Raw genomic sequence first — 23,933 nt, forward strand, 5'->3', positions numbered from 1 at the left:
TATAATTAAAATACGATAACCGATCAAAAAAATGTTTGAAGTAGTTACGACAACGATGGGGTTAGAGGTCAGTGGTGATGGAATTGTATTCTTGAAGATTTGACGATTTATCTGGAAGAATAAATTGAAATTTGATTTTTTATCGATTTATTTAATTAAAACGGAAAATTACAATTTTCTGATCACGCTCTAAACTGTGAGTACGTTGTGCCAACTAATGGGTTTTTTATTTTTTTAATATAATTAGGACTTAAAATAGAAATTAATTTTGTCGAGTGATGACTTGCAATTATACAAGTAAGAAAATAAAGTAAAGTAGGATTAGTAAACTGGATTGTTTATCATCTTCGCGGCGATTTTTATGTCGTAATGGTTTATTTGGAAACACAATTATTATTTATCAAATTTGTCCTAGATCAGTTCTAATCCGCACTTTCTGCACATGTTGAAGGTGAGAGAACATGGACTACTCATAAATTATTTATGTTAGAAATTCCAGTCAGGTTCATATTAATAAGGTAACTCGTTTGAACTAGTGTTTCTAGTGATATTTATATATCCTTTGGATTTAGCTATCAAATTCTTTCTTGCTGACTTCTTTCACCACCGAAACGTCGTGGGGTTTCAGTTTTGTCTGCTGTGTTGCCTTCTTCTTGTTATTAACTGAAACAGTTTCTTCAATTTCGTGGTTAAAACATTTAAGAAAAATTCTACCTGTCACTAGTGTAATAGGCCCTTCTGGTCTTTTTGTTTTGTCGTCCTTTAAGGACGGCACTACGTTTAACCCATAACTCACTTGATAGACTGGTAGAGGAATTACCGTGGAAGATACTGGCACAAGATCTAAAGTAAACGACGCATTAGAAAAACTATAAAAGTCACCTTATATTATATTATTAAATATTTGCATATTCGTGTAGGTTTCTAAACTCGTTATAACGTCAATTACAAACTACGTTTCACTATATCTAGAAAACTCCACATATTTATACTAAATAAATAACACAAAACTCAGTGAAAGGGTTTTTAGTCGCAAGTGCCCTTTTCCCTACTCACCTGGCTCCAAGACTTTATTTTCGTTGAATTTATAAACAGTCGGTAAACACTCCGATAAACACACAAAAATCAAACAAAAACACGCAATTTTCACGTACATTGTGTCAAAAAAACCCAGAAAATTCGAAATGAAACGAAGAAGCGACGCTTTTGCGGCCGCACGTTTTGGAAAATCAACTTTAGCTGTTTCTACAACAGCACAAACAATTCATCGTGTTGAACTGATGCGAAAAATGTTTAAACAAACACAAGGTCGACTTTTTTGAGCGTTTTAGTGAAAGTAAATCCAATGCAACCTACATTCATAACTCAACATATTCATGAAAGTTTCTGTTCATCGGGAAAATGAATCTGTTTGCGGAAGTGTAACGGACACTTTTTTCAATTGTCTGCATTATCTTAGTTCTGTTAAGAGTTCCATTTTTTATTTTTGTTGTATTGGTTGAATATTAGTTTTAAAAGATATTGTATTATTGGTTTTTATCAAGGACCCGGTTCAAGTGTATGGTTGACAGGTATGGCAACGAATGCCAGAACTGTGCAGATGTCCTTTCGGGAAAACGAAGTAGGTAAATTGCAGGTATAGTGCTGATTGAAAGCGACTTGGAAAGTTATTGTCACTTTACAAAAGAATGAAGACAAACAAGGTCGCTAGAAGGTTGTGTACACTTGCAACGTTCGATAACCTTTATCTGTTTTGGTAGTGAGATTTGCAAACAGAAGGAAAAATTAGAGATACTGCGTACTATAAGTGTATGTAACTCTATATTTTGTTTTTGTTCTATTATGACGGAAATTTGATTATCTGCGGTTGCACTTCATACGCAAAAGAAAAATTTATTTGTGTCTGCAACTTCGTTAAAAATATACTTTTTTCTTGACATTTTGTATTTAAGGTACCTTCTCTTCCGACTAGTTAATTACATCCGATTTGAAATGAATTAAACCAGTCTTTTTTTAATTCAGTACTGGTTACTTACTGTGTGGTAATTACAAATACTGAAATTGATCAAAAAAAACGCTGTGGGTTTTTCGCAACCTCGAAATTTAAAACTCACAAAAATATTCCTAACATTTTAACGAGTGTCTAATTAAATATCTAGTTCATATATTATTGTTTTTTTTTTCATATGGAGTAGTGTTTATCACTGTGTTCGAGGCACTTGTCATTCCGATGTTAAATTCGGTTTAAAGGTTATTAATTCACAACAGTCGATGTGACAAGCGGATGAAAGCTTTCAAAATTCATATCGGAAACGATATATAGAAAAAGAACTAAAGCTAGAGACATAACTTTTTATCAGATTTGTATTTAGACACCAAATATATGTTGTACATCCAGAAAAATTCAACAAAGTCTATTTTGAAGATAAATTGGACAATTAAATTTCCATAAATAAAAGTTACCGTTGCCTGGTCTAAAGTAATATAAACAGAACTCCCTTCGCCCTTGAAGCACATACCACTTTCTGTATGCGTCAGAGACAAGGGAAGTTCTATTTAAACAGCTTTAGACCTGCTTTTTATGACAACCCCCATAAGTTAAGTTCAAACCTTAAAAAATTTACCTTGTACACAGAATTTCAAGAAAATTAAATAAACTTTTTTTGATTTAATTAGTGTAATAACTACCTACTTCCTTCACTACTTTTTTTAAACATTCTGCATAACAAGTTCTAAGACAGATAAAGGAGAATGTTGCACTATAAATTTCAAATTAATTGGGTTTTATAGTTTCTAAAATAAAATGTGAGGTTTTGTTATTCAATTTAATTTTTTTTCCACAATAAACACAAGTTAAAAAAAAAGTATTAATTTTCTCAATTTTGTCATTATTTGGCATTGACATATTTGTCATGTTTTTTGTGATTGCTATGATTGCTTATTTAAAAAAAAAATAAATTGAATATAGTCGTATCTGGGGTGTATAATATGTTGCCTATGCAAAAATTGTCAGGCGTGAACAGATAAAATGAACATCCTGTGTAGTGCTTGTAATTTAAGACAAATAGCCATTACACCTGTCAACCTGTAGACGTGACGGTGAAACACAAACTAAACTAAAACATGTTTTCTACGAATTGCAATAACCGGATGACAATGCCGACGGTCTAGACTTTTTTATTGCTCTGACTTCCGTTTATTGAATAAAACACTACATTTTATTTGGTTTTTGGATGCTGTAATTCACATTTGGTTAATTATAACTTGTCTAGATCTAGGGGAGCATCCCTTAGCCTCTCCCTAGCTACGACCTTATGAAATATCGAGAAAATTTGAAAGTACCAAATTGAGCAATAGACTCACAATAGATAAAAAAAACAACTTGAAAGTGTTTTTGTTTATACATCGGAAGAATGTCACGTAGAAATTAATTTGATTTGAATGAGTTCGTCCTCTCAAAACAGAGGATCAAGAGGAAAATCGACAAAATGTTTTGAACATAATTATTTTTATTAAATAAAGACGTTTGTATATTCACATTTTCGGGAAAATGGGGTGACTCATTCTTAATTTGATCAATAAAAAATATGAATGCTATGATGAATCACAAGTAAAAACTCATCATATTTTGCACATTTTAGGTAAAATTTATTCGGCAAAATTTTAAGATAACGTCATCAATTTTTTGGGGGAAATAAACAGATTTATTTTGATTAACAATTTACCATGCTTAGAATGACTTTAAAACGTCTCAAGATTTCAAAGTTCATTCAGTTTTGCATTTCTTGATTTAATCAATAAAATAAATTGACTCAGTCATTAATTTTTTTCAGACACTCCGTATAAGCAATTCTAAAAAATATTAATGCAGTGATAAATCACAAGTAAGACACATCATTCTTTACACATTTCAGATAGCACATTTTTTTCAGCAAAATTTTGAGGTGGCGTCAACAATTTTTTAGGGGGGATGAGCAAATACATTTTGATCAAAATTTTGCCTATTATTACTTTACATCTCCAAGATTTCAAAGCATTTGGTTTTGTAGTTTCTGATTTAATCAATAAAATACATTGACGCATTCATTAATTTTTTTGAGTCAGCCTGTATATGCAAATCCAAAAAATATGAATGGAACGATAAATCACAAATACAGAGTCATCATATTTTGTACATTTTAGATAGGATTTATTCGGCAAACTTTTGAGCTGACGTCATCAATTTTTGGAAGGGATAAGTAAATATATTGTGATTAAAATTTTATCATGTTTATCATAACTGCAAATTATCTGCAAGATTCAAAGCATTCGGTTTCGTAGATTCCAAATTAAATTGCAAAATGTTGTTCTCTTATTTTGATTTTTTTTCCAAAAATCTGGACGTTTCGGGTAAAACCTCAAATCAGAGTCATAAACTACATGTGTAAGACTATGTTATTTGATACAATTTAAAACCCAATTACTATGTATAATTTTGAAGTGACGTCATCCATTAGTGGTGGGGATGATTAGATAAATTTTGGTTAGCGTTTTACCATACATGATATACCTAATATAAATACAAAATTTAATAACAATCGGCCCAGTACTTTCGGAGATTATCTGTCTATTAAAAACGACAGACAGACGAACAGACAGACGGACAGACGGACAGACAGACGGAAATTTATTCGTCCTCTAGGGCTCATGATAGGTCGAGGAAATGCAAAAGTAGAGAGCTGGCCGACGGACTCGATTACAACACTTCCTTTGCTTACGCTCGGGTTTATTGATAAATCACAAGTGTAAAAGCATATTCTTTTGAAAATTTTCAGCAGGATTTTCAGTTAACGTCATCAAATTTTTGATCTAGATGAACGCAAAAATTTTAGTTAAATTATGGTACGTATAAAATGTCAGTTTAGTAGTTTCGAAAATTATCACACAACAAACAACATACCTAAAAGCTAGATCTACTGTTTCATATTTTAGGAGCTACGAAACGACGAGGAAACATGAAATTAGAGTTTGTTAGATAGTCCGGATTACGATATTTTCCTAGCTCAATGAGCTTTACCAGTTCAGTTTCTAAAATTGAAATCGGCCTTTTAAGATGCGAGTATATGGGTTTCAACACAAAAGTCTATCTTAAGATATTTAAGCTCAAGAAATTTTTTATCTTTAATTAACTAAACCACACGTTCCTTCCATTCATCTAACTAGATATACAGGTCGCTTGAATGTATGGAAACGGTTAAATAAATCGTGAGAACCAATTGTACAAATCAACTGAAATTAGGTAGGTATAGGAGTACAAGAAGTTGTGCTTTAATTATTATAATTATTCGTCAAAAACATTTTTTTTTTGCTTTATTTTTTGTTTTCGAGATGCAAAGCCAACTTATTTTTTTTTTAAATGGAACCACTATAATTAATGCATTTTTGCACAAAGTTTTTTTTTTTCTGATACACTGATGTAGCACAATCATACTTTCTTTCTGATTGAAATGGTAAAAGAAATTATTAATCAATAATAATTAACCAATAAGAACCTTATATTTCTTCTCGTAAGAATTGTTGTACCCAACTTTATTAATTTGAAGTTAGTGGATTAAAGTACAGTGACCAATATTAACATGGAAAACTTTATCTACATCTATCGATCGTTTTTATTTTAAGCTACAGGTAACTATAATTATTTGCGGAGAAAAGATAATATGGTTGATATTAATTAAAAAATAATAATAATAATAATAACGTAGTCAAAATATTTTCTATATTTTTTATGTAATAAAATAAAAAGAAGTTTGTTTTTGTAATTAATTATGTATCTTCAATGTTTGGATTACATGTTACATTAGAGAAAGCTATACTCAGATTTGTAAGCCATCAACGCTTGGTATTTCTTTTAAGAGATGGCGCCTCTAATAACTCTTTCAAATGTTTTTCGATTGTTGCTATTTGAAGAACTAAGAGCAAGAAGAAGGAAACCAGTTTTTTGTGATAATATTTTATTAACTTAAAACAAATGTAAAATATTTAAATAAAATTTATCGCAATTACTAAAACCGCAATATATTATCAATCTAATTAGTAGGTATCGAAAATTGACTAATTTTTTGAATACTATAGAAAATTATGTAGAGACTGGTCTGTAAGGTGTAACCCGCGTAAAATGTGAGAAATTATATTACATGTATTATTATTTATAGTATTATATATTGGTAAAATTTTCACGACACTAATTTAGATGAAAGCGCATACTGTTTGCAAAATAAAAGGCTAGGTAGCTAGCTTTACTTTGTTCAACTTTAATTTTTACTTCCCGAGCGTAAGCAAAGGAAGTATTGTAATCGAGTCCGTCGGCCGACTCTCTACTTTTACGTTTTCTCGATCTTTCATGACCCCTAGAAGACGAAGAAATAGGTCTCCCATTTCCGTCTGTCTGTCCGTCTGTCCGTCTGTCCGTCTGTCCGTCCGTCTGTCCGTCTGTCCGTCTGTTGTCCCGGATTTTTATTAGACAGATAATCTCCGAAAGTACTCGACCGATTGTTGTGAAATTTTGTACTTATATTAAGAATATCATGTAGATGGTAAAACGCTAACCAAAATTTGTCTAATCATCCCCACCACTAATGCAATGACGTCACTTCAAAATTGTACATAGTAAATGGGTTTTCAATTGTATAAAATAACATAGTCCTACACATGTAGTTTACAACTCTGAATCGACTTTTCACCCGAAACGTCCAGATTTTTGGAAAAAAAATCAAAATTATAAAACAACATTTTGAAATTTAATTTTTAATCTGCTAACCAGAATGCTTTGAAATGTTGCAGATGTTTTAAGGCTATAAAGAGCATCATAAATCTTTAGTCAAAAAATATTTGCTTATCCCCTCCAAAAACTTGATGACGTCAGCTCAAAAGTTTGTGGAATAAATCATATCTAAAATGTACAAAATATGATGAGTCTGTACTTGTGATCTATCACTCCATTCATATTTTTTGGATTTGCATATACAGGGTGACTCAAAAAAATTAATGAATGCGTAAATATATTTTACTGATTTACTCAGAAACTACAAAACCGAATGCTTTGAAATCTTGCAGATGTTTTAAGGTTATAAAGAGCATAATAAATGTTTAGTCAAAATATATTTGCTTATCCCCTCCAAAAAATTGATGACGTCAGCTCGAAAGTTTGCCGAATAAATCCTATCTAAACTGTAAAAATATGATGAATCTGTACTTGTAATTTATCACTCCATTCATATTTTTTGGATTTGAATATACAGGGTGACTCAAAAAAATTAATGAATGCGTAAATATATTTTATTGATTTAATCAGGAACTACAAAACCGAATGCTCTGAAATCTTGCAGATGTTTTAAGGTCATAAAGAGCATAATAAATGTTTAGTCAAAATATATTTGCTTATCCCCTCCTAAAACTTGATGACGTCAGCTCGAAAGTTTGCCGAATAAATCATATCTAAAATGTACAAAATATGATGAGTCTGTACTTGTCATTTATCACTCCATCCATATTTTTTGAATTTGCATATACAGAGTGACTCAAAAAAATTAATGAATGCGTAAATATATTTTATTGATTTAATCAGGACCTACAAAACGGAATGCTCTGACATCTTGCAGATGTTTTAAGGTTATAAAGAGCATAATAAATGTTTAGTCAAAATATATTTGCTTATCCCCTCCAAAAACTTGATGACGTCAGCTCGAAAATTTGCCGAATAAATCATATCTAAAATGTACAAAATATGATCAGTCTGTACTTGTGATCTATCACTCCATTCATATTTTTTGGATTTGCATATACAGAGTGATTGAAGAAAATAAATGAAAGCGTAAATTTATTTTACTGATTTACTCAGGAACTACAAAACCGAATGCTTCGAAATCTTGAAGATATTTAAAAATTATCATAAGCATGGTAAATTTTTGATCAAAATGTATTTGGTCGTCCCCCCTAAAAAATTTATGACGTCACCACAAAATTTTGCTGAATAAATCCTATCTAAAATGTACAAAATATGATGAGTCTGTACTTGTGATTTATTATTCCATTCAAATTTTTTCGATTTGCATATACAGGGTGACTCAAAAAAATTAATGAATGCGTAAATTTATTTTATTGATTTAATCAGGAACTACAAAACCGAATGCTTTGAAATCTTGCAGATGTTTTAAGGTTATAAAGAGCATAATAAATTTTTAGTCAAAATATATTTGCTTATCCCCTCCAAAAAATTGATGACGTCAGCTCGAAAGTTTGCCGAATAAATCCTATCTAAACTGTAAAAATATGATGAGCCTGTACTTGTGATTTATCATTCCATTCATATTTTTGGATTTGCATATGCAGGGTGACTCAAAAAAATTAATGAAGGCGTGAATTTATTTTATCGATTTAATCAGGAATTACAAAACCGAATGCTTTGAAATCTTGGGAATATTTTAAAGTTATTATAAGCATGGTAAACTTTTGTTCAAAATGTATTTGTTCATCCCTCCTAAAAAAATTGATGACGTCACCCTTAAATTTTGCTGAATAAATCCTATCTAAAATGCAAAAAATATGATGAGTTTGTAAATGTGATTTATCATTCCATTCATATTTTTTAGATTTTCTTAAGAGGTGGTTCAAAAAAATTAATGAAGTCAATTTATTTTATTGATTAAATTAAAGGCAACACTTATTAGTATTACACCCCAACCAACCCAATTTGGTAGACACAAAATTTGTTAAAGGAAAAACTCGGTTGAAACATAAGGGTAGCACGCTTATTTACATCGACTTTAACATTACAGACCTGCATTTGTTTTATGCGTTCACTTGGTTCCGCGAATGTGAAATAGACATGTTTATAATCAACCAATTGTGAATTTCACCGTCAAGAATTAAAATAAAACCCAATGTTTTATATAATAAGCGGAAGTCGAAGCAATAAAACCGATGGTCGTTTTGTTTACAGTTTCTCTGTTTGACTCTCACGTATGCTGTTACGCCTGTCATCTTAAATTAAGAATGTTTATACATACACGATTTTCAGTTGCCTCTGATACGTATTGTTTCGTTATTTTATTGATTATTACAAATCAATATTCAAAACGACCCAATTCATTTTCCCGAAAATTTGAGAATATAATAATTTAATTCTTAGTATTACACTACATCTATCCCAACTGATATATGTGTCCTTGCAAAAATGTTGATGACGTCATCGCAATTTTTCTTTAAATTCCGACTACAAAAATGTAATGAGAAAAAAAACACAATAGGCATGCAGTCGTCAAGTGTCCGACAGCGAGGGAAGTACTGTCTAAACTCTTTAGACCAATTTTTTTATTTAATAAATTAATTTTTTTTCATCAACTGAAAGTGAATTAAATACCCGAGTGTTTATAACACTATAATTGTAATTTAATGTCCTATTAAAATATGTTGACGAAACAAACATTGCATTTCAAATAATTTAAATTTAGGTCGCCACGCCGCCGCCGTATACAGCGTGTTGTTGAAAGGTACGTACAAAATAAAATCGGCAATTGGTCTTGAAGTATGGGTGCTAAAAGTTAAAAAAAGTTCAGGTAAAAGTGTTCTCCCTTCAGAGATAAAAATTATTAAAATTTATGACCAAATTCGTTGTACGCTTCTGATAAAAAGATTATCTCTCGTTTCTATAGCAACATTTAGTCTCGACAAAAATTTTATTGTTACAGTTGCTAGGATTTACTGAAATAAATTAATTTTACCTATTTATCCTTCAGTAGCGTCTAAAAAGGTTGGGTACGGGTTAATTTTGTCCTTATAATTTTGATAACACAAAACAAATTTTTCTTATAGATTTCGCTAAGAACTGTCAATTTTGTTATACGTACCTTTCAATAACACCCTGTATAATAATGTCAGTATTTCTATGCGTTCGCAATATAGAAGCCGGAGTTTTCACGGGCACACCTGTATATGAGTTTTTTATTGTTTGAACAAACTTCGACAATCCACGTGAGAAAATTAATTTTGTGACTTTATAATTTATCTTTTTAATTAATAACTCGTATTACAGTTTCGATATTGAACAAAGTTTTAATGGTCCAAGAAAAAATATAAGAAAAAAATTTCTTTAAAGCCATTAACAAAGAACATCAGTAACTATGTTCGATACTCGACCGTGGATCACACTGACGTTAAAGTCATTTATACGAGTTTATTAGTGATCGACGGGGCAAACTGTAAATTGTTTTTTTATTGTATTACTGGATAAATATTACATATGTACGTTGTGGATACTGTTTTATTTGTCTAGTAATAATAATCAAGCTGTTAAAACATACATCTATAATAAAGTAGGAGTATATAATAGAGTGAGAGTACCAGAGTACTACAGGGCTTTCACTTGCAATTTTATTAAAAATTCGTATTATTTGTCCAATTAGCGAGATGTAAAATGCAAGAATTTCTTTTATTTTGTTGATGATTTAAAATTGTTTCATTCCAATGAAATAAATACGAACTGAATCAAATTTACAACGTATTCTTTGTAAAATTAGGATGTGCTACGGAGAAGAATATAGGTACTCATATCAGGATGTAAAGTGACTTGCTTTTCGATAAAACGCGAATAACAATATTATCTATGCCATTAATTCCAAAATAATGATATTGATGTGAGAGGCAAAGACTATTACCAATCCATTTTTTGCCAGTTCTGAGTTACCTAAGCATATAAATTTTTACGCAACAGTTTTTTTTTGTGTTTAGGACTAATTAAATAAATAATAATCTTTAAATATTTCAATTTCCATTACAGTTATCAAGTGGCGTTGCGATATGGTACTTAATTCATTATTAATTTAATTTATTTTGTCGTTAATTGAAATTATAAATTCTTACACAGCAGAATTGATTTGTTTAAAAAAAATGTTAATTTGCAATTAGCAGTCATGCACAATAACAATGCACTGCCTCAAGTAATACAACGAGAGACTCCGAAATTTCCAGAAATTTTCAAATTGGAAGATGAGTCTGTTTTATTAGGTAATCTATACTATTGTGCATTTGAACTTGCGATATATGAGGACAAAAAATGTTAATAACATATATTTTGGCACACGATACGATATGAGCACGATATAAACTTGGTATATAAGACTTTATACAACTGAAGAATAGTCCAAATGAGATGGAACATTGGTAAAGTTGCATGAAAAAAATAAACAGCACAAACTATCACATAAAAACCATGTTCTTGATAGACTAGTGGCTGACAATGGACATTCGGTTCTTCGTTTACCGCCATACCACCCCGAACTAAATCCGACAGGAAAAATCTGGGGCTAGAAAAAAAATTATATGGGAAGCCATACAATCGGTGAAGAAGAATGGAAAGCCATCTGCAACCTTGCCCAAAAAGTTGAAAATAAATATCTAAGCAAGAGAGCCTCTCGTGGACTGTGTTGGGCAGTATCTAGATACTTGTATGTAAATAAAGTATATATATACATTTTTGGGTATCTAGTATCTGTATCTAGATAAAATCGAATTTAAGTACAAAATATCTGTATCTAGATACAAAATTAATAGCGCAGATTCAGATACATTTTTTTATTTCACTTTTTTTTTTCAGTAGTTATTAGTTGAGTTATACTAGTAGCGGAAACCTACCTATGATGGCATACTTAACTTTGACACCTTAGTATAACCTCATCTACAATATTAGGGATTTTTTGTGGGTAATTTAAACGAGCAATTATATTGAAATTGATATTAATTCATCAAATTTTCAATATATTTAATATTTATTTTGAAAAAAAATTAGAACCAAAAACCATGATGTGCTATCATAGACAGTACTCTTCTTATGATGGCACAGCCGAATTTTTAGAGTTTTTTTTAAGTAATGTTAATTTTTATTAAGAATTGACGGGTTATTATGAAAGTAATAAAATAGATTTAAGATAAAGGACTACAAGTTGTAGCAAAACGAATCAACAAACGAATAAACTAAATAGAAATCATCAAATAACGAAACATTAAGGCAAAACTTAACAAAAAAAGTTATTCACAAAGTTCTCAGATGAACTGCTTGATTCTTTTTTCAACACCCGCGCACTCACTGTGGCACCAGGAACCACAACTCTGACATGAAATCCACATTTCTCTTGTTTTCGACCTAGAGAATATATCATTGCAATATAAACATGCAACATCGGCTTCATCGTCATCAATGTCTTCAATCTTTTCATTATCACTGACATAATCCGTTTCTTCTTCAACCAAAATTTTCCTTTCTGCTTCTCTTGATAACTTTTCCCTCTACTTTGTTGTTTCTTCTTCTACTTCCTTTTTTAGTTCATCAATGTCTGGCGTGGAATTTATATGTCCTTTTTTACTAGGTTTTCTTAATCTTTTCCTTGAAGCTCCAAGTGAAGCTTGCGGTAATGGAGATAGTTCCTGAATACTATAATATCTTCGTTTCCTCGTTGACGGAAATCTTTCTGTCGTGGACGTAGCTTTGGCAAATCCTGATGTTGAAGGTTCAACTTCAGTAGCTTATGGTGTTCCAGAGCCTAATTTAGGCAGTTCAACGTCTACGCCTCCTTGTTGTGGTTGTTTTTGACCATTTTGGCATTGGTCATGTTCGGTTAACGGTCTTTCGGTTGTGGAAGAGGGTTGGAACATTCAGTGAGGAAAGATGTTGTCATCGAAGGGATATATTCCTGTTTTGGCAAACGTGTGTACTGCATTTGCGGGTGTAGCAGCCTTCAAATACGCTTTATTGAAAAGACCAGCTACTTGCAAATGTGTGACGATTCTACCAGGATGTTGTTTAAGCCAAGTCTGAATTTCTTGGCCGTAATAAGTTTGGAAAGGTGAAAAAAACCTACATCCAGGGGCTGTAGCCGATGGGTACAATGTGCGGGAAAACAAAATAGTATCACACCATTATATTTGGCGTATTGTAGCACTTCTAGGCTTGTGTGGCTGCTGTGGCCGTCCAATCAGAGTAAAACCTTGTTTTCATTACAAGCTTTCGTGTAATGTACAAAATGTTCCATCCATTGTACAAAAATCTCTGAACACATCCAACCGTTTAGTTGACAATAGGCTTTGCTGCTCATTGGAGCGTTGTCCATCAGCTCATTTTTCATTCTTTTTCTTGGAAATCTAAAGGCTGGTAGCACAAACGTGCCCATGGCATTCATACAGCATACCACAGTTAAATGCTGTCCTCGTTCAGCACTAGACAGCGCTCCAACTTGCTTTCGTCCTTTGGTAGCTAGAATTTTTTGTGGTCGTTTTTGTACTACACTGAGACCAAATTTGTCAATGTTGTAAATATTTTCTGGTGGAAAGTTATATTTTTCCATAACCTCGTTCAGAGATTTAAAATATAAAGCGATATTATCTTTATTGAAGGCTTGTGCCCGAGCAGCTGAGGTGTTTGCAGGCGTTCTGAGAGATATCTGTGGATTTCGTTTTAAAAATCCCTGAATCCATTTATCACCAGTTGTTTCTTTTTCTTTGTTAAAAGGGTTTTAATATCATTTTTAGATGCAAATTCGAAAATTAACTTCTTAAAATCTTTTAATGTTAAACCGAACAATTTAGCTTCCATATCCTTTATATGTTGAGCAAATTGATCTTCCATCTCCCGACTAAATACTGGTCTTTTACCCCTCCAATCTCCTTTGGTACTGTTACAATTGTTTTTAAATCTTCTGCGCGGTGTGGTAGCAGGGACATTGAAGATTTTGGACGCTAATTGCCATCCCATCTTTTTTTTCCGAACATTTCGCAAAGCCTCTGCCATGTTTTTTTCCTCCCATAATTGCCTCTTAGGCTTACTGGACATTGTACTTGAGGCTGCAAGTGACATTCCTCTGTCATAAAAAAAGACTTCTCAGTTTTTATGAGAGTCAAAACCTTATACCTATGATGGCATACTATGCCATCAAAGGAAAAGCTTTGGTATGCCATCATAGGGAAATTCGAGGTTTTATTAAAATCAATCTCTGTATTTTTTCATTTACAAAATAACCCTAAACTGACACCTGTATTACATGTGTCACATGTATAGAAAACATGAATTAAATTGGTGCCACTGAGTTAAGCATATTGAGAACATGATTTTAAATTGGTTAATGTGTAAAACTTACTTCGAGAGTCAATAATATTTCATTTATTTTTCTACCTTTCAAGAAACAGCCCTACATCCACACTGCTTTGTAGACATTCATGTACCAGTAAGGACAGCATCTTGAAAAGGTGATTTGACCGCGAAATTCAAATGGTCCAAAAAATTTGAAGGTATGCCATCATAGGCTGGTTTCCCCTAATAATTTTTGATACTTCATGTTGGTGATTTTGGTCACATAAACAAATACAGAGGTAAGAGGTTCACTAATAGTGTTCTGTCACGGAAATTGTCATATTTTAAATACCATCATTTCCTACATTGTATCCTTGAGTACTTATACATCTTTAAATATAATCCTGAGGGGTAATAAATCTAAGCCATGGTAAGATGGTATTTTAAAAACCATAAACCACTATTCACTGTTCAATGCGTTTTACGCTTATCGGGGCAATGCATTTTATCTGTGTACCTGAGCAATCTGGGTCCGGCTGGTTGTACATATTTGTGTTATTAAATAAGAGTAATTTTAATAGTAAAAATATTTGTTTAAGGTATGTTATTATTTTTAGAAAATAATAATTGCCTGTTACATAATGATTAATTTTTTCAATTAGCACAAATTAGTTCTGTAATCGTGTAATCGACTAATCGAATGTTCAATAGATACATTTCTCTCACATAAATCGCATATTTGTTACTGTTTTATACCTTTATTTTTCAGACAAATGTAGCATCTTTTCCTATTGCCACATGTGTCATTGCTTCACTTTTTCATTGCTGTTTTGCCCTAGAATGTGCCGATTATGTTTAAGTGTAAATCTTGGGCAATAAAATGAGTTTCAACAAAAATCTGAAAATTTAAAGTTGCACTCTGGTGATTCCGGCCTGCCAGGCAGCCTTTGATCCTATAAAAGGGGTTTAAATGTCTTTCTAAGAAATTCTACTTATTTTGCCTTAAACGGAACCAGCAATTCTTCCTAAAATGTATATACCTGCCGCACTGGAATAGACGATTACCGGACATGGTCATAAAAACATCGTAAGCTGATATTGAAGAATAATAATTTATGACAGGTCTCATATGTAACTCTTTTTATATTTTCTCTTTCTAAAATGTACAAACATAGTTACCTAGTAGTTAATTTTGACTTTCGCAATAATTGTATTTGCCAATTTTGAGCTACGATAAGTTTTTAGTCTTCGCGATAAGATGAGGGTGAAATACACGAACGATGAAAAGGTTGCAGTATGCGGATTTTACTAAATGCCCAAGGACGACAGGTACCATACACATCTGTATAACTTGTTTCCTAAATTCTTCATATCCTATTAAAAAATACAACTAATTTATTGCAATAAAAAGAAACAAATTTATTGTGGTTAAACATCACAGTAATCACAGCAAATGTTGAAAGTGTTGACCATTTTATTAAAGGCACATGTTCACACTTTTTTTTATTACACAAATATTCTGTAACATCCTTTCGTCAATGCTTTGGATCTATTGTTCAATTTCATGTTGCAACAAGAACTCCTGACTGCTGAGACAATCTTATCAAAGATATTTATGAATTCTGCTCGCATTGTCTCAAATCATCAACATTGTCCTTAGATACTGAAGATTTTTCTTTGTTGACACTGGCAATTCGAACAAATCTGTTGATTACATCTCTAATGTGAGCCTCTAACGACGTTTTTTGAATTTGTAAATCAAGGCATTTGGCTAGATATTCTTAGTTACAAGTGGTTACAGAATACATACACTCTCTGTTTACGAATGTCCCGTTGCGATAATAAAACATAACAATGAAAGTGTTTTGTGTGTTTTCACGGTCTTCGCTTCCTAGCACAAAAACAAAATTTTCATACGCACGCACTAAGAGTTTTGAAAACGACTGTTGCATGTTTGTTTGACAATGTGGTTCAAAGTCTTGCAATTCACTTCATTTGAATGAGGTGCTGTTGGTGGTACTACGTTGACCACTTGGCTTATTTCGCTAATTATTTAGTTCCTTTTCATGCTTCACGATTCATGGATAATTAAGAAATTGAAAATACATGACATCGAAGACAGCTTACAATGACAGTAGTAATTATAATGTCATCGATTTAATAAATATGATTAATATATCAATATAATTATGATCTCTGAACTTTCGTTGTCGTGGACATGGTTAGAAGTTGCCATTGTAATTACACTTTAAAATCAGTGCCCACTTGGACGTTAGAATCATGTATGAACGCCCTGTACTTGGCCGTTGATAGAGGTTACTAGATAAATACTACATTGGCAACACTTGCCATTATTTAAAAATCATTTGGTGGAGGCGCCGGGCGATTTTATGTAAATTAGATTTTGTTTTTTACATTTATCGAAACATATGTAGGTAAGCTGACAACGCAGAAAGATACAAATTAACATCACTTTTTCAGATAATAATAAAATCAATTGCATGCATTTTTCGCTGCGTTTTCTTCTATTAACAAAACAACATCAATTTGATGACTTTTTCAACTGATCACCCGTTATTACTAAACTTATCAATAAAATTAATCCTTACAGTTTCCTTAACTGCGCAACCAAATGTCATACTTTTCTAGTGCTTGATGCTACTATGGAATTTGCTGTTCTGCTCTGTTTAACCACTTTTGTGTTTTGCTGGGTTTATTATCACTAGGCTTCGGATTTTAGGTTGTTAAAGAATGAATAAAAGGAGACATTTTTAGGTCCCAAAATTGACGAATTAGGTTATAAAAATCTTAGTTTAGGCTAAAAACCTGGAGGAAAAAATATTTGCTCAGCGAAAAAGCATACATCAAAAAAATATATATTTAAAAAAAAAACATTAAACAAAACATTATAGAAACACATATTTTGTGTAACAAACAAAAAAATGAATAAATAAACAAACGATCTATAGTTACGTCCACTAATTAATTCTAAGTTATCGCAAAAGAATGGCGATCAAATTAAAGCAAGTCGCATTTAACAAAAACTAAAATATTAATTCAGGTATTTAAAATGAGTTACAAAAGCAAACTATATATTTCTCTAAATTTTCGATTGTAAATTTACACCTTTGATCGGTTAAAACACTTTTAAGTTTTGAATAACGTGCGTTCCACATCACAAGAAGTGTTGGGTGCAAAATTAAATACTGAACAATCTACGTTTTCATTTATGTATGTATTGTTGGTAGCATTTCCATTACCGCAAATTAAGTTATTTACTGAAAGTATAAAATCGTATCCTGGATTCTTTTTTAATAGAGAACATAATTTTTGGAACGCCATTTCCCCACTTTTTCTGGCGTGTTTTTTAAAGATGTATACACTTTTTCCACAATTTCCATACTTTAGTTTAATTTTAAACCTATAGTTTCTAATTGTTCTATTGCATCAGCAATAATTTTAAAGTGAGCTTTAATGTACAAGAGTTCATTTTTAACCTTTGCTTTATTCAGGAATTCTTGAGCTTTTTTAATGCTTTGTGCATCTGTGGCTTCAAATGACATTACAACCTAAAAATATTCAATATAAGAATGATAGTAAAAAACCATTATATATTTACTGACTTGTTTTAAAACATCAAAGTGATCTCTATAAAACAATGCTTCTTGAATCCAAGTGCCCCACCTGGTTAATACAGGTCCAGGTGGGAGAGGTGTATTTGGTAAACTGTTTTTATAAAACTCTACTTTTATTGGTGCTTTTAAAAAGATTTTCTTAACATTGCTAATTATCCCATTGACATCTGGATAATTCAGTCTAATTGTTTCAGACACTAAATGTAACCCATGTACCATACATGTTAAGTGTGTTATATTTTCATAAAACACCTTCAAATTAGTACCAGTTTTGATCATGTATGAAGCACCATCTGATACAAACCATTTAACTTTTTTGGGTTCAGTTCCTTTTGGCCACAATAAAGCTACAAATTAACAATGAAATAAATTATAATAATTTCAATGCTTAAAATTATCAATAGCACATCCAATGATTCGTTTATAAATCTCGAGATTGTGTTACTATTAGTTTTATCAAGCTGCTTCAAAGCTAGTAGAAATGGACGGCCAGTTTCTTCAGAAGATAACTTTCCAATTACTAAATGCGTTGTCAGTTGCTGACATCAACTCGTACCCATAAACTCAAGGGCGTTGTTTACAACCCGAACCCTAATTATCATTATTTGACATTGCCAGTTTTCGATATCCAGTTAATTATTTATCAAAGATAAAAAGAAGTCAAAGACTAAAGTTGTACTGTTCTTTGAGCAGAAAAAACTGAGAGAGAGTGTTCTATTTTGAACGACATAAAACCTAGTTTTTTATAATTACATTATATTTTGACATGTTTTGATTGTTGTTTTCTTAGGCCTACTATCAAGTTTTATTTTTGAAATTATGTTGCGATGTTGCCAAGTCATTCAAATTTCCTTGGAAGCTTCACAAAAAATTGTGATGGGGTATTTTTTAACACCTCTGTTGAAAATAGATACAGAAAGATATGAACTTTGTGCTAATGTCCATAAAATTCAGGCTTAATGTTGAGAACGTTCATAAAAAATATCAAAATTCAAAGTTTTCAAATATTCGTAACTCAGTTTTTTCAACTAGAATAGTCTATATCTTATTACTGCAAAGTAAAGTATTTGCACTTTCATTTCTCCGACGTCACACTAAAACTACATATACTTAAAAAAAATGAAAAAATGTCGCCTTCTGTTAATTGCTTCGGAGAAAAAAAAATGCTCTAAAGTTATTTACACAGAACTTATCTCATTCCTGAATAAAATATACATCCACCTTTTTCGAAAAATTCTACATTTTGGTTTCGCAAATTTTATTTTTTTTATGATAACCATACATGTTAAAATAAAAATATGTAAGAGTAATATTAAAGTAGAGGTAAAGAATGTTTATCTTTCAAGTGAGTCTTCCCATTACAAATTCAAAATGGAAAATGGAGTGAGCCGTTCTTGATTTGATCAATAAAAAAAATTTCTTTAATGAACCACAAGTATACTCATAATATTTTATACATTTTAGGTAGAATGTATTTTTTTAGAAAAAAAAAACTGTATTCTTTTCTACCTGGGAAGACATCAACGTAATTGGCATTCACCTTTGGGTTATATTTTTTCACCGCGTGGGTGTGGGAAACGTAGTTGTTTTAAAAATATGTTACTTTAATTCTCCTGAAAGGAAAGTATGTGAATAATAATGAAATATATTCAAAAAATTACCAAGTAAGATTGAAATATATATATTTTTAATTCCCTAAAGAAGTATAATTCAGACAGCGTACAAATCAAATTTTAATAAAAATAGCACTATTGAAAACAAATTTTTTCCTTATTTCAAATAAATGCACCACTAAATTTTGAAATTCTAGAGCTTAATGGTGTGGCCAATTAAATTGAAATTTACATTATTTAGTTTATGTTTATATGCAGACTACATGAAACTGAAATTAGTGTAAACAGTTTTCTGAATATGATGCACAAACAAATTTGTTATTACACGTGCAAGTAACAATTAAAATGCAGCAGTGTTATTTGTCCTGTATTTTGATTGTTTAATGCAAAATTCGTATGGATTTTTAAAAATCTATGGACGAATATCTGCAAAGCATATTTAATATCTGTCCATCTCAGTTTTAATAACAAAGATGGTTTTTATTGATATTTCATAAACACGCTTTTATGAAGTAGGTAAACTTATTACATTTTTTTTTATTGTCTTTTAATTCTTGTAAAGTGAAAATCTTGGCAAAAGTGGAAATGAAATAGAACAGATATTTAAATCTTCACATCAACATCTACACTGATAAAATTAATAAACAAAAGTTAAAAAAATTGTAAAGTTTTAGCATGTTATTTTATATTATCTAGTTAGAAACTGAAGACATCGTCTAAAAAATGGACTGAACCGTAACACAATTAAGAAAAAAAATCGTTATTGGTCAATTTTATCTTGTCAAGTCCTGAATTAACGAGTTTTTTGTTGTTTGTCCAGAAAATATTAATTGCCATTAACTCGTAGAGGTGATTTGTTTACTTATTCTCGTCATGTTCGTGTCCCTGTCGTGCCATATAAATGATGGTGGCAGGGTATTGTGTGTCCTCTGTTCATTGGGGACCCATTTCAGGTGTGTTATTAGACCTTCTGTAATTGAAACTATGTCCTAAATTATATCTACGAGCTCTCTTAGTAAAAGTCGTATTTACCGAAAATTATTATAGCGAAGCGATGGAGATGTAAGATGATAATAATTATTGTGAGCACCTTCGAAAACTATTTTGATAAACGAGACTGGTAAAAGTTTTGCGACGATAGAAACTGTTTCGTAAAGGAAATGTAACAATGGAATAGTATGAAATGCCGTTTTACAATTTACTGAAGTTTTGGGTCAATTGTATTTATTACTTTTAAAAAACTTTGAAGACTATTATTGAAATATATATTAAAAATAGGATTAAAATTATATCAAAGAATACTTTAAGATACTGATTGTATCAATGTTTTCTTAAAACAAAGTATAGTAATTCATTTAATAATATTAACACGTGTTAAAGGTTTAAAAAAGTGGAACGACTGGTTGAGCGATATTTAAAGCGTCAATTGCGAGTAAACAGCCAATACCAAAACATACAGAGTGTCTCAACGACCTGGCGCCAGAAGACTGCGCATTTCTGGTGAGTAGGTGTGTATCGGAAAAAAAATCTATATTGTATTTTATAACATTGGAGCTTGTCTCTAAGTAAGCTTATTTCAGATATCGAATTTGTTGAGGTTTATCCCAACAGGTTTTTTTACTTCTGTCTAACTATGTCATTATATAAATCATATATTTCTTTATTAATTCTTCTTTCCCATCCTCCTTCTGCTTGTTTCCCTCCAAAGATCCTTCTAAGTATCTTCCTTTCCCAAATTTCCAGTCTTTGTTTCATTTTATTGGCATAATCCATGTCTCCCACGTATATGTTAGGGTTGGTTTAACTATGGTTTTATATATTATTAGTTTTGTTTGCCTTGACATTTCTTTACTTTTCATAATTTTTCTTAATCCTCCTGCACAGTTAAATAAAAAATTGGTCTAAAGAGTTTAGACAGTACTTCCCTCGCTGTCGGAAACTTGACGACTGCATGCCTATTGTGTTTTTTTTTTCTCATTACATTTTTGTAGTGGGAATTTAAAAAAAAATGTGATGACGTCATCAACATTTTTGCAAGGACACGTATATCAGTTGGGATAGATGTAGTGTAATACTAAGAATAAAATTATTGTATTCCCAAATTTTCGGGAAAATGAATTGGGTCGTTTTGAATATTGATTTCTTATAATCAATAAAATAACGAAACAATTTACTCACGTATACGGCGCCGGTGTGTAATATCTAGAGAGCGGATTTCTGTCGGGCTAGGCAAGGCCAAACTCGGTACGGCTCGTACGGGATGCGAATTCATTGCGGTTGCGGACTGCACTTCGTTTATTTGAGATTAGAATAACGCTGTTTCGTTGCACTCTGCTGTTAATTCCCGTTCTCATTTACTTAGCCGTTTGATTAATAAATCGTTAATTATATTTATGGAATTAATACCGATTAAATTCAGTGATTATCTATCACACGGCGATCCAGCACGTCCCCCCCCTATAATCGTGACGTAGCCCGACAGAAATCCGCTGTCTAGTAATATGAGGGGCAACTGAAAATCGTTTATGTATAAACATTCTTAATTTAAGATGACAAGCGTAACAGCATACGTGAGAGTCAAACAGAGAAACTGTAAACAAAACGACCATCGGTTTTATTGCTTCGACTTCCGCTTATTATATAAAACATTGGGCTTTATTTTAATTCTTGACGGTGAAATTCACAATTGGTTGATTATAAACATGTCTATTCCACATTCGCGGAACCAAGTGAGCGCATAAAACAAATGCAGGTCTGTAATGTTCAAGTCGATGTAAATAAGCGTGCTACCCTTATGTTTCAACCGAGTTTTTCCTTTAACAAATTTTGTGTCTACCAAATTGGGTTGGTTGGGGTGTAATACTAATAATAAGTGTTGCCTTTAATTTAATCAATAAAATAAATTGACTTCATTAATTTTTTTGAACCACCTCTTAAGAAAATCTAAAAAATATGAATGGAATGATAAATCACAAGTCCAAACTCATCATATTTTTTGCATTTTAGATAGGATTTATTCAGCAAAATTTAAGGGTGACGTCATCAATTTTTTTAGGAGGGATGAACAAATACATTTTGAACAAAAGTTTACCATGCTTATAATAACTTTAAAATATTCCCAAGATTTCAAAGCATTCGGTTTTGTAATTCCTGATTAAATCGATAAAATAAATTCACGCATTCATTAATTTTTTTGAGTCACCCTGCATATGCAAATCCAAAAATATGAATGGAATGATAAATCACAAGTACAGACTCAGCATATTTTGTACATTTTAGATACGATTTATTCGGCAAACTTTTGAGCTGACGTCATCAGTTTTTTGTAGAAGATAACCAAATATATTTTGACTAAAAATTTATTATGCTCTTTATAACCTTAAAACATCTGCAAGATTTCAAAGCATTCGGTTTTGTAGTTCCTGATTAAATCAATAAAATAAATTTACGCATTCATTAATTTTTTTGAGTCACCCTGTATATGCAAATCGAAAAAATTTGAATGGAATGATAAATCACAAGGAGAGCCTCACCATATTTTGTACATTTTAGATAGGATTTATTCAGCAAAATTTTGTGGTGACGTCATAAATTTTTTAGGGGGGACGACCAAATACATTTTGATCAAAAATTTACCATGCTTATGATAATTTTAAAATATCTTCAAGATTTCGAAGCATTCGGTTTTGTAGTTCCTAAGTAAATCAGTAAAATAAATTTACGCTTTCATTTATTTTTTTGAATCACCCTGTATATGCAAATCCAAAAAATATGAATGGAGTGATAGATCACAAGTACAAACTGATCATATTTTGTACATTTTAGATATGATTTATTCGGCAAATTTTCGAGCTGACGTCATCAAGTTTTTGGAGGGGATAAGCAAATATATTTTGACTAAACATTTATTATGTTCTTTATAACCTTAAAACATCTGCAAGATATCAGAGCATTCCGTTTTGTAGTTCCTGATTAAATCAATAAAATATATTTACGCATTTATTAATTTTTTTGAGTCACTCTGTATATGCAAATCCAAAAAATATGAATGGAGTGATAAATGACAAGTACAGACTCATCATATTTTGTACATTTTAGATATGATTTATTCGGCAAATTTTCGAGCTGACGTCATCAAGTTTTTGGAGGGGATAAGCAAATATATTTTGACTAAACATTTATTATGCTCTTTATAACCTTAAAACATCTGCAAGATATCAGAGCATTCCGTTTTGTAGTTCCTGATTAAATCAATAAAATATATTTACGCATTCATTAATTTTTTTGAGTCACTCTGTATATGCAAATCCAAAAAATATGAATGGAGTGATAAATGACAAGTACAGACTCATCATATTTTGTACATTTTAGATATGATTTATTCCACAAACTTTTGAGCTGACGCCTTCAAATTTTTGGAGGGGATAAGCAAATATTTTTTGACTAAAGATTTATGATGCTCTTTATAGCCTTAAAACATCTGCAACATTTCAAAGCATTCTGGTTAGCAGATTAAAAATTAAATTTCAAAATGTTGTTTTATAATTTTGATTTTTTTTCCAAAAATCTGGACGTTTCGGGTGAAAAGTC

General features: G+C 31.3%; 1 protein-coding gene across 1 annotated transcript; it reads right to left on the reverse strand.

The window, feature by feature from the left end:
* Nucleotides 1–130: 130 nt before the first annotated feature.
* Nucleotides 131–1,292, reverse strand: LOC135138251 (uncharacterized). The gene is made up of 3 exons (XM_064068181.1): nt 1,057–1,292; nt 715–843; nt 131–663 (listed from the first exon to the last, which is right to left on the reverse strand). The coding sequence occupies exons 1-3, from the start codon at nt 1,154–1,156 to the stop codon at nt 569–571; spliced, it is 324 nt and encodes a 107-aa protein (XP_063924251.1). The 5' UTR covers nt 1,157–1,292; the 3' UTR covers nt 131–568.
* Between the last annotated feature and the right edge of the window lie 22,641 nt (nt 1,293–23,933).

Source organism: Zophobas morio, unplaced genomic scaffold (genome assembly GCF_036711695.1).
Source record: "Zophobas morio isolate AGI-343-1 ecotype UQ-CSIRO unplaced genomic scaffold, CSIRO_AGI_Zmor_V1 ptg000030l, whole genome shotgun sequence".
Lineage (NCBI taxonomy): Eukaryota > Metazoa > Arthropoda > Insecta > Coleoptera > Tenebrionidae > Zophobas > Zophobas morio.